The sequence below is a fragment of the Rutilus rutilus genome (genome assembly GCF_951802725.1).
Source record: "Rutilus rutilus genome assembly, chromosome: 8".
Lineage (NCBI taxonomy): Eukaryota > Metazoa > Chordata > Actinopteri > Cypriniformes > Leuciscidae > Rutilus > Rutilus rutilus.
In genome coordinates this window covers 1,628,138-1,640,637 of record NC_140222.1, presented here as the reverse complement: position 1 = coordinate 1,640,637, position 12,500 = coordinate 1,628,138, and the positions used below count along the sequence as shown (strand labels likewise).

The window sequence follows — 12,500 nt, the reverse complement described above, 5'->3', positions numbered from 1 at the left end:
AATTATAATATTATTGTTAGTTATTTTACAAATTTCATTAAAATAAATAAAATATAAAAATAAGAAATAGTAAGAATAAACGATGATGCCAAACTATTTTTATTTATTATAATAATAAGATGATATAAAATACAAAAAAATGATGACAAATTATTATTTTCAACTTTAGCTTAACTTAAATCAGCATGATTAAAAACTAGTTTTTGGTTAGTTTAGTTAGTAAACTCGTCTTAGTAAGTTGATGCTATAAAAAGGGGAATGTGATGTCATGATTGACAGCTGTGATTGACAGCTTCTCTGAGTGAAGTCACTGAGGCCCCAAATGACTTTTTGTGGGATTTATGTCCATAACTGTTTATTTCACACAGTAAACTTTGTACTAACCATTTCTACGGGAGTGTGTGTGTGACTATGTGTGTGTGAGTGAGATATCGCACTAAACTTCACGGTCACTAGTCAAGTCTCCTTCATTTATACAGCGCTTTAACAATATAGATGTTTCACAGCAGCTTTACAGTGATAACAGGAGATTACAGTAACAGAGATTGTTTGTCTTTACAGCAGCTCTAGAATAAAGTTATTGTCCAGATAAAGTTAGTTTTGCTACTGTGCAGAAGCAGGTCCCAGATCAGCGCAAGACGTCAGCGCCATATTAGGACTTTGGCGGCTTCACTTTTCACCAATGGAAGAGAGTGAAGGGCGTCGTCCATCTTTTTTTACAGTATATGATCTGTGTGTTTCAGGGATAAAGTGCTGGTGTGTCCGATGAAATCTGCGCCGGTCCTGCTCACGCTGTCCGACTCCAAACACGTGGTTCTGCCCGTCGACGACGACTCGGATCTGAACGTGGTGGCGGCCTTCGACCGGCGCGGGGAATACATCTATACTGGGAACGCCAAGGGGAAGGTCAGAGGTCACTGTGTGTGTGTGTGTGTGTGTGTGTGTGTGTGTCTGTTGATGAGTGAGAGCTTCATGTGTTTGTCTGTTGCAGATTCTGGTGCTCAACACCGACACACAGGACCTGGTGGCCTCGTTCCGTGTGACGACGGGAACCAGCAACACCACCGCCATCAAATCCATCGAGTTTGCACGCAAGGGCAGGTCAGAGGTCACACACTCACAGCCCTCAAAACCATTAGTAGTGTATAATAATATCAGTGTACTAACTGTGTGAAGGTGCATTCATTATCAGCGTCTGGACTTTTATTTTGACAGCGTCTGGACTTTTTATTGACAGCTTACAGACTTTTATTTTAACAGGGCACAGACTTTTATTTTGATAGCTTACAGACTTTTATTTTGACAGCACTCAGACTTTTATTTTGACAGCGCACAGACTTTTATTTTGACAGCGCTCAGACTTTTATTTTGACAGCGCACAGACTTTTATTTTGACAGGGCACAGACTTTTATTTTTTGAAGCATCTGGACTTTTATTTTGACAGCATCTGGACTTTTATTTTGACAGCATCTGGACTTTTATTTTGACAGCGTCTGGACTTTTTATTGACATCTTACATACTTTTATTTTAACAGGGCACACACTTTTATTTTTTAAAGCCCACAGACCTTTATTTTGATAGCTTACAGACTTTTATTTTGACAGCGCAGAGTTTTATTTTGACAGCATCATGGACTTTTATTTTGACAGCGCACAGACTTTTATTTTGACAGCACCTCTGTGCAAATTCACAGGAAGGTACATTCATTATCATATGAAACTAATAATAAAACATAATATTATATAATAATAATACTAATAATAAATGATGCCAAAATCCTGCTGTCAGCAGCTGCTTCCTCATCAACACGGCGGACCGCATCATCCGCGTGTACGACGGCCGAGAGATCCTGACCTGCGGCAGAGACGGAGAACCAGAGCCCATGCAGAAGCTGCAGGACCTCGTCAACAGGTGTGTGTGTGTACGCCAGTGTGTGAGTGTGTGTGTGTGTGTGTGTGTGTGTGTGTGTGTGTGTGTGTGTGTGTGTGTGTGCGCTGACATCTCTCTGCGCGCAGGACTCCGTGGAAGCGCTGCTGCTTCTCTGGCGACGGCGAGTACATCGTGGCGGGATCGGCCCGTCAGCACGCGCTCTACATCTGGGAGAAGAGCATCGGGAACCTGGTGAAGATCCTGCACGGCACGCGGGGGGAACTGCTGCTGGACGTAGCGGTGAGACACTGGGGTCAGAGGTCATGCAGGACACAGTGTGTGTGTGTGTGTGTGTGTGTGACCACACTGTGCAGCTGCGTCCGAAATCACATACTTCCCTACTATAGACAGGGTTCGCACACAGGGTTGACAGCGCACACACACACACACACGTGATCATCACACAAATATGTGATCATCACACACACACACACACTCACACAGATCCTTGAGTTTTCTGGAAAAAATGCCATCTCATTCCCTCCGCTCCGCTGATGTGTTACTCCGCCAGCACTGCGTGGCCTGTGCGCACTAGCTTGCCTGATTATCGTCAGTTACGCGCATTTACGCGTTACGTTCAGTGTTTCCCGCGTGAGGTACTGTGTGTTGTGCATTGCCATGACGTTCACACGCGCACGAAACTACTATGATGGAGCCTCTGCGTTTCATGCCAAAGTTAATATCAGATCATTCTAGAATACAGTCTAGGAGGATGTGCCAAACATTCTGCTCCGGAGGAACCTTCTCATAGTTCTACAACTATTGGCGGAAGTTCCCGGATCTCGGCGTGTTCGCACCGCAGGAACTAGGAATGATTTTAGCTCTAGGAACTCCTTTTGGAGGAACTAATTTACTCCTCCTTCAGAGTCAGGTCTAAACCAGCGCTATAGGAGCTACAGTGACGGCAGTGTTCGCTGATTGGCCGAACGCACACGAAACACCAGCACCGCCATTTAAACACACAGATTATAGCCTATATATTTACTCCAGAAACATGTAAAACAGTGATAGATGAAGCTCTTAATCTTTACGCTGAGGAGAAAATCCAACACAACTTTGAGACCAAGAGAAACATGATGATGTATTTCTGCTCAGCAACACTGGACATCAAACACACGACATGCGCTAATAACTGTTCATTACTGTCTACTTTCTATGTATGACAGTTCTATCTAATAACGTATTACAGGACTGTTAGACAGAACTAATGAACACAGAGAATGCAAGAACTGTGTGTTCAGGCTCAGTCGTTCTCAGCGCTTTCAAAATAAAAGTTCCAACAACAAGCGTGTCTTACGTCACTCAGAGTTCCTACTGGCGCTGCGAACGCAACCAGGAAAACATTCCTATGGGAACCATTAGTTCTCGGGAAACACCCGGTGGCGGGTGCCTAGACTCATAGACCTAGATGCAGTGAGAAAGCCCCTAGTGTGGGATTACACTGAACACTGTGTGTGTGTGTGTGTTTACAGTGGCATCCCGTGCGGCCCATCATCGCCTCCATCTCCAGCGGTGTGGTCTCCATATGGGCTCAGAACCAAGTGGTGAGGAATCATTCTGACCCAGAGCTCTTCGCTCTTCACGTCTGGCTAAACATGATTGATGAATTCTGCATTATTTTTATTATACAGTTTCAAATGTGTTTTTAGTGTGTTTTTTTTTTTTAGTTTTGACATTTTTATTTATTCATATTGATCAATCCTGTTTATTTTAATGTTTGCAAAATACATTTTAAATACTGTATATAATTAGGGAAATTTTGCATTGTTTTTTAATATTACCTTAGAGTTTTGAATGTGTTTTTGTTTTTACATGTGAGAATCAGGCTTTTTAATTTAGTAATATAGTAAATAACACATGCCTAACAATTACTGCTATTACATTTATATTTATTTTACATATTTACTAAATTAGAAATTATTATTTGGAAAATATATATATAAAAAAATTGACAGCGGCAGAACTTTTTTGACTGTGCCTCTGTGCAAATGCACAGGATTCATTTAGACAGAATAGTTAAACAAAGACAGTAAACCACTGAAGACGGAGAGATCCTGTGCGTCAAAATAAAAGTCCTGCTTCTGAAAACAGAAAAAATGTATTGGCTGCTGCCGATAATTAAAGAAATGCTCGGGTGATGTATCAGCTGACCACTAGTAAACGAACGATCTAAACTCACACACTTGTTAGGGTGCGGCCTATGTCGACGGTAGGAAGCTGACTGTGTGTGTGTGTGTGTGTGTGTGTGTGTGTGTGTGTGTGCAGGAGAACTGGAGCGCATTTGCACCGGACTTTAAAGAGCTGGATGAGAACGTGGAGTATGAGGAGAGAGAGTCTGAGTTTGACATCGAGGACGAGGACAAGAGTGAACCGGAACAGACAGGTAAACACACTCACACACACACGCACACACACACACTGATGAAGATTCAATTCAATTAATTTATTTGTATAGCACTTTTCACAACACACATCATTTCAAAGCAGCTTTACAGAAAGTGCATGAGTCCACATTACAGTTTACAGTGATCTGATATCAGAGGAAACTGTCTGAGTTATGTATTTCAGAAATGTTCATATACAAAATCACAGTTAGCGAAAAATGATGCATTGGTGCATGTTGATTCCGAGATGACACTGACTGTGTGTGTGTGTGTGTGTGTGTGTGTGTGTGTCAGGAGCCGACGCCGCAGAGGATGAGGAGGTGGACGTCACGTCGGTCGACCCGATCCAGGCTTTCTGCAGCAGGTCAGACACACTCACTAATGACCTGTACAGTAAATCTGAAGTAATCTGAGTCAGAGAACGACACAACTGTTGCCTTCTGTATCAAGCTCCGCCCACAGCGAGTCTAAACCCCGCCCCTCACTGCTTATATAGAGACAGAGCGACGCCCACAGCGAGTCTAAACCCCGCCCCTCACTGCTTATATAGAGACAGAGCGACGCCCACAGCGAGTCTAAACCCCGCCCCTCACTGCTTATATAGAGACAGAGCGACGCCCACAGCGAGTCTAAACCCTGCCCCTCACTGCTTATATAGAGACAGAGCTCCGCCCACAGTGAGTCTAAACCCCGCCCCTCACTGCTTATATAGAGACAGAGCTCCGCCCACAGCGAGTCTAAACCCCGCCCCTCACTGCTTATATAGAGACAGAGCGACGCCCACAGTGAGTCTAAACCCCGCCCCTCACTGCTTATATAGAGACAGAGCGACGCCCACAGCGAGTCTAAACCCCGCCCCTCACTGCTGTATATAGAGACAGAGCTCCGCCCACAGCGAGTCTAAACCCCGCCCCTCACTGCTTATACAGAGACAGAGCTCCGCCCACAGCGAGTCTAAACCCCGCCCCTCACTGCTGTATATAGAGACAGAGCGACGCCCACAGCGAGTCTAAACCCCGCCCCTCACTGCTGTATATAGAGACAGAGCGACGCCCACAGCGAGTCTAAACCCCGCCCCTCACTGCTTATATAGAGACAGAGCTCCGCCCACAGCGAGTCTAAACCCCGCCCCTCACTGCTTATATAGAGACAGAGTGACGCCCACAGCGAGTCTAAACCCCGCCCCTCACTGCTTATATAGAGACAGACACGTTATTTATGACTTATAACAAAACACAAAACAGTGTCTAAAAGCTGCTATGTGACGAGGTGTACAGCAAACAAGCTAAACAACCCAGAAATACGTGTTTATAAGATGTCGACCCCCAAAAAATGAGCGTTTAACGTTAGTTCTCACGTTAGTAATGAGACACGCTGCTCTCTCTCTCAATCGCCTGTCTCCACTTTTGTGTCTTTAAACGCTCGTTCTTTGGGGTCGCCGGCTTATAAACACTTATTTCTGGGTTGTTTAGCTTGATTGCTGTGAGGACAGGAAACACACTCGACACTAGTTGATGATGTTAAACACTACAGGGACGATGTTCACTGTAGTTCTACTGTTTGTTCTCTAGATTTTAAAGTGTGTGTTTGTTCATAATCCTTAATCCACTTTTTGGAATCCACAATATACATTTTAAATGTAATTTGATAACTTTAGCTTTATTTTAAATATTATAGTTACTAATGTTTTTTAATTATGTTTTTATTAATGTTTTGTACTTAAAAATACTTTTTAAAATATAATTTGCAAAAATTTACATTATTTTTAATATTATCACAGTTTAAAATGTTTTTGTTTTTTTTACTTCTACTTTATTTTAACATTCACAATTTTTTTTACATAATATTTTTAAATATCTCAAATTTAAAAAAAATACTTTTAAACATAATTCGCAAAAATGTAAGTTATTTTTCATTTTATCATAATTATACTTTTTTTGTTAATTTGTTTTTAGTTTTGATATTTTTTTGTTCATTTTTAATAGTTTATTTTGACATTCGCAAAATATTTTTAAAATGTAATTCGCTCAATTTCACATTATTTTTAATATCATAGTTACAAATGTTTTTTGTTTGTTTGTTCATAATGTTTAAGTTTGAAAAAGTAAATTTGAAATGTAATTTGCTGAACTTAAGTTGCAATACAGTCTTTGACCACAACTATTTCTCGCAGTGCAGTCCATCTGAAAAGTAATGTCCGCTTCGTGAGTTAGCGGTTAGCCTCACTAGCGGCGTTTAACGGCGACTGCTGTTGGTGTTTGCAGTGACGAGGAGCTGGAGGACTATAAAGCGCTGCTGTATCTGCCCATCGCTCCGGAGGTCGAGGACCCCGAGGAGAACCCGTTCGGCCCTCCTCCCGAAGCCGCGGGTCAGACCGCTACGCCCGACGACGGCTCCGCGCACAGCGGCCCCACGGACAAGAAACAACGGCAGCCGTCGGCGGACGGAGCGCCGCCCAAGAAGAAGATCCGCACCACCACCATCGAGCTGCAGGGCGTCCCGAGCGACGGTGAGCGCTAGTGCTGCGCGCTATTCCTGTACATACCGAATACCAGTGTTTATTTATGTTATGATATGAAGTTTTGTATACCGTAATACCTGTGTATGTCGCTTTAAAGGGGTCATCGGATGCACGTTTTACAAGTTGGTATGAGTCTTTAGGGTCTTCATGTAAAGTTTGTAACATACTTTGGTTAAAATTCCTCAATGCCGCTCCTACAGCGCCTCCTGCTGGACCTCTTTATAAACACTGCAAACCTGTATTAACACTAGTGTGTAATTTTCTACAATATTCACTCATGACAGTAAAATAGGGCGTTCGAAGTCAATCTACTGCAGTATTTCCTCTCTCACTCAGTAGAACATGTGGTTTACACCGAGTCATGCTTGGAAAAATAAAATACCGACATATATCGTGAAACCGGGACAATTTAGAAAAATAGCGTGATATAATTGTTTGGTCATTCCGCCCAGCACTAGTGAGCGTCGGATCCTCTGCTTCTGCTCTCCGTCAGTCCACGCCTCTGACCTCTGACCTCTGACCTTTGTGTTTCTCTCAGAGGTTCATCCCTTACTGGGCGTGAAGGGCGACAGTAAGTCGAAGAAGAAGGCGGCGGGGCGACCCAAGGGATCTAAAGGTAAAGACAAAGACTCTCCGTTCAGACCCAAAGTCTGCCGGGACAGAGCAGAGGGGCTGGGGACGCCAGGTAAGACCCCGCTGCGACCTTTGACCCGCGGCTTGAGCTCAGCTGTGATTGGCCGCATCTACTTCCTGCTTGCCTTCCTGTCCTTCCTGCTCTGACCCCTGTGCTGTTTACACAATAACGCATGTGTGTGCGATCGAATGCTTCAGGTCTACTTGACCCAATCATTCCCATGATGCAACACTGTGACGCACTAAAACTCGCCTAATAATTCGTCCGAGCTAGATGCTAAACAAAAACCAGACTGATATTGATATTACAACTGAAAAATGTTTTTAACATAAAATTTTACCACAAGATTTGACCTTATTTTTATTAATAATAGTTTTAATGCTTTTCGCAAAATACATGTAGTATTTCATCCTATAATTTCACGTTATTTTTAATATTATCATACCATTTTAAATGTGTATTTAAATGTCCATTTTTGTTTGTGCATATAATTAATTCAGTTTATTTTGACATTCGCAATATAAATTTTAAATGTAATTTGCGAAATTGCGCATTTTTATATTAACATCGCTTTTGTTTGTTCATATTGTTTAATCTCTTCAGCGTGAATTTTCACCGCGACAGAACTAATAATTTCCATGATTCGTTCCCATGAAATAATATTTTATTTATTCTGTAATTTGTAACGCTGTTTTTATCACCACGAAAATTTGCTTTGAAAGTGAATCTTTAACTGTGAATGATTCAGATTTGAAAGTGAATCTTTAACTGTGAATGATTCAGATTTGAAAGTGAATCTTTAACTGTGAATGATTCAGATTTGAAAGTGAATCTTTAAGAGACGAGCGAATCGAATGTTCAAAAACAATCATTGCAGTGATTCATGAGTCATTTTGAAAGAATCAGTTCAAAAGAGTCATGTTTGTGAATTGGATTATGCAGCAATGATAGTTTAGTATTATTTATATACTATTATAAGTATTATTTAATTTTTATTAGTTTTCATTTTAGTTTTTTTTTTGCTTTTGTCATTTATATTAGTTTTTCTATTTAGCTTTTATTTCAGTTTTATTTCAACTTAAAAAAAAATTCGCTTAGTAGCGAAGGAAACATTTCTACGTTTTTCATCTAATATTTATATTTCATTCCAGCTTTATTTTAACTAAGCATTTTTTAATGTTCAGATTGTTCGTATCTTGCAGCACATGAACGATTCGCTTGCGATTTAATATATGCAAATTTCCCCCATAAATGGATCAACATGAGCTTTAGTTTTGGTGCAGTTTTGCATTGCTTTGTCGCTTCGCTCTTCGGGCCTCTACGTTGACCTGAAGGATGCGTTTTTATTGGTAAAAGTGTTCATTTGACATGTTTAGATGTTACATTTAACCAAACGAATGCTGTTCTTTCAGGAAATCTTGTTTCGTCGGTGTACAAGCCGCATGAGGTGCAGGGATTGGACTGATTGGACACCGGCGCCCCCTGTCTGTGTGGATGAATGAGGCCGCTCTTTTATATGAACTCTACGGACTGGAATTGAGTTGCGTTATTACAGAAGGACGTTACAGCTCAACAACGCCACAGTTTGAAGCCCGTCTGCTGCGTTTCCTTGCTGAGAGAGTGATAAGAAGAGGGAAGCATGTATTTTTACTTAGAGTAGACCGATCTGTCTCTGTGTTTAAGCACTAGTTGGGTCAAATACTCAGTCGGATATATTTGTTTTGTTTTTTTCTGTGAGATCCTTAGACTGGTCGTGTTTTTTTTATATACATATTAAACCAGTTTGTTTTTTGAAACTGTGGTTTCTGTGTATGATGTTTTTTGATACAAATGTTTTCAGAGGAATCAAGAACATTGTTTTTTTAGTTTTGAAAATGTTGTTCATGTTGTTAAATCCAGTTTAACGTTCACAAAATAGATTTTAAATTCATTTTGCTAAATTTTGCATTTTTGTTCGGTTTAGTTTAACGTTTTAGTCTGTTCACATTGTTTAATCAAGTTTATTTTGACATTTACAATTTTTTTTTAAATATACATTTTTTATTTTTGTAAATATCTAAAATGTGTTTTTGTTTCATCTAGTTTATTTTAACATACGCAAAATACTTAACATTCACAAAAAATTACGTTGTTTTTAATATAATTTCATTTTTTTGGTTATTTTTAGTTTTTTTTGTTTGTTCATATTAAATAGTTTTTATATATATATATATTGAATAGTGTTTTGATAGAAATGTCTTCAGAGGAATGAAGAACATAAATCAACCTTGTTCGCATTTCTACCACAGATCATGAGGTGAATCCATAGACAGTATATAAACGGGTGAATCAACCGCCTCCATTTTGTTTTTCTGCACTAATAGCGTCCATCCAGCAGGTGGCGTCAGCGGTGCGCGCATGAAAGAGAGGGAGCAAGAAAGACATTTTTCTGTTATTCGGTTCCATTTTGTGCTTTTCTACTGTTGGATTCCATTTTGTGTTTCTGTGTTTTATTCTTTAACATTTTAAGTTGTCACATTAAAAATCTGAGCGAATAGTAGAGATCCAAGAAACACTCAACTTCACCAGTTAAGAATCATCCTCCTTTTCAGTCACCTGACTGGCAATCACTGTTCAGATTCACATTGAAACGCAAAAACATCATATTACATTTGGTTATTGTTTCGAAATTGGTATAAATATGAATTAAGATCATATTTGTCAAATAGTCTTGGGGGAAATGATGGAAAGTATGGTAATCATATGGTCAAGTTATCTGAAAATATCAAAAAGTTGGTCTTCACTTCAGTAGGCCTATACACTTTCATTTAGTCATACTATCAAACAGACATTGAGGCTCTATAAAATGATGTAACTTAATATAGGTTAACAAATGGAATATCATTTGAGCGCAAATTGAGTTCCGAGAATTAATCAATTTTGTTGACAGATTTTCCTTGTGAACGCCAACTTCAATAAGGACCAAAAAAACACTTGATGTAGCTAATTAAAATCTCATCTTTATTACAACCACATGTACATCATATTCCAAGAAAATGGTTTCTAAAAGTGGAAACGAGCAAAATCCAATGCGAGAGAGTCAGAGTTCCGTTAATAGCGCACGTCTCATCCGTTCAAATCCATTATTCACAGCGTTTGACTCACGGTGAAAAGGACGTCACGTGATTTTACCTCAGAAAGGGCGGGAGAGCGAGATGCGTCGCAGAGAGTCACAGTTGTGAGGAAAAAATTGTAAACACTCCAGTGCTCATGCACCAAAAATAGTGCAGGTGGGAAAGATCCTGATTTTCTGCTCAAAACAAAGATCCGCAAACATCCCACGATGACAGGTGACTCTGAAAATACTTAATCTTCTACTTTGGAAAATAATTAGGTCGCACTCACGAAACCGAAGCAGGACGAATTTGTGTAAAGGCCTGTTCACACCAAAAACGATAATGATAACTATAACGATATTACTGTCCACACCAACGTTCTGTTTATTATAAGCGGGCCAAGCGGCCACTGAAGTTTTATCAGCCGGTTTAAATGCTCGACCTCTTTAAAGAAGGATAGATTCTGATTGGCTGTTAATGTTTTTAGCCTTCATTAGCTGGAAAAAGTGGTTTAACAAGAGTGATTATATTCCTCTGTGGGCATATATTATTTTACATTAGAATTTTTTTATCGTTAGTTATCGTCTTTGGTGTGAATAACCTTTAATCGTTCAGAAAATCATGTCAATTGTTGTATTTCTGTCACCGTAATTTGTGCTAAATTCATTCTGCTCGTGTTTCATGATGCCCATTGTAAAATTGAAACCCTCTGGTTTGCGGAAAGGTGCGGCGAAAATATAATTCTGCACCGAACAAGAACAAAACGAACAGTTACCAAATTGCTGTACTGCTGTTGACACCACTTATAATTCTCGTTTGAGTCTTTATAAAAGTTCTTTGTTCCTTTTAAGTGACATCAATTGTGAAGAGGACAAGAAAAATAGCTTTAAAAATACTCTACAGAACTACAGTTATAGTGCAAGAACCCGCACACACACTCATGTTTTCCGCTGCCTGATCTCCAGCATGACCCTGAACACCCAATCATCTGACTCACGACCTGCCGTTAGATTATCCGATGTTATTCCCAGAGAATCAGATTCACGATTGAAAGGTGGGGCTGTGCTAACACCACAAATTCGGCTAGCGGAAGACGGTCTGAGAGGGAATTTTCAATTTTGTGCAAAAGTGACGTAATCGGATGTAGTTTATAGGCTATAGTTGCGAATAATCTGAAAGTAAATGAAATCTCACGGTTAGCACCACCTTAAATTGATCCGTAACGTAAACTTTTCTTGGCACCAAAATGAAATTCGGTTTTGTCTGGCGTCGTTGTATTGCTTCATGCGGTCGAATCAAAACTGCAGTGATTTCGCTCCATATTAACAAAACATCTTTTTTACAACACAATGCAAAACGAGATACTCCAAATATGACATTTAAAAATCAATTTACTACGGTGTTTTTTGGAAACATCTGTATCTACAGTAAACCTCAATTTCAGGAGGTAGCTTTGTGTAGTGCGGGCGGTCCAACACACACAATCACACACACACGCACATCTGAACACACACACTCGGCGGGTGTCGCTATACAGTTGTGACGGTTAGCAACGACATGGGCAGCTGCCGGGCGTCTTCGCTCAGGCGCGATCCGTGCGTCAGGAGTTCCTCTACGGTGGTCCAGTCGTCCAGTAGCTTCCGGTTCCTCAGGCGACTTAGTTTCCTCTGGCTCATCTCGAGAACTGTATTATAACTATCTACGCTGGCTCCTCCCACGACCCCGTGCACCAATCCAGTCGTAGCCATGCCACCTCTAGCCTGCAGCTGTTGCTGTTTCTGTAGCATATGTTCGCGTCGCTCGGTCCGGCTCCAGTAGCGACCCATGCGTACCTCGCTATGACTCTCCTCATCCGTGCTCATGCCGCTACGCTCATCCGCTAGTCGGGACGCTCTGTCCCGTAGCATCTGGTTCCGCATTGCACGCAAGTTCCCA

General features: G+C 40.8%; 2 protein-coding genes across 9 annotated transcripts in view; one reads left to right on the top strand and one right to left on the bottom strand.

Annotated features, from left to right (window-relative positions):
• Positions 1-9,266, top strand: part of rbbp5 (retinoblastoma binding protein 5) — a 26,353-nt gene extending 17,087 nt beyond the window's left edge. For 5 of the 8 annotated variants that reach the window (XM_084416301.1, XM_084416306.1, XM_084416305.1 and 2 more), the window contains 10 exons: positions 744-906; positions 992-1,101; positions 1,791-1,913; positions 2,018-2,171; positions 3,404-3,475; positions 4,197-4,314; positions 4,610-4,679; positions 6,580-6,824; positions 7,375-7,521; positions 8,883-9,266. In XM_084416301.1, the coding sequence (XP_084272427.1) occupies positions 744-906; positions 992-1,101; positions 1,791-1,913; positions 2,018-2,171; positions 3,404-3,475; positions 4,197-4,314; positions 4,610-4,679; positions 6,580-6,824; positions 7,375-7,521; positions 8,883-8,935 (1,255 nt within the window). In that variant the 3' untranslated portion in view covers positions 8,936-9,266. The remainder of the gene's footprint in view (positions 1-743; positions 907-991; positions 1,102-1,790; positions 1,914-2,017; positions 2,172-3,403; positions 3,476-4,196; positions 4,315-4,609; positions 4,680-6,579; positions 6,825-7,374; positions 7,522-8,882) is intronic. The other 3 variants (XM_084416304.1, XM_084416302.1, XM_084416303.1) reach the window with 3 other exon arrangements.
• Positions 9,267-10,450: 1,184 nt separating this feature from the next.
• LOC311295105 (uncharacterized protein) overlaps positions 10,451-12,500 on the bottom strand; it is a 10,306-nt gene continuing 8,256 nt past the window's right edge. The window contains exon 5 of the mRNA XM_084416300.1: positions 10,451-12,500. This exon is cut by the window's right edge and continues 1,061 nt beyond it. Coding sequence (XP_084272426.1) covers positions 12,095-12,500 — 406 coding nt within the window. The 3' untranslated portion in view covers positions 10,451-12,094.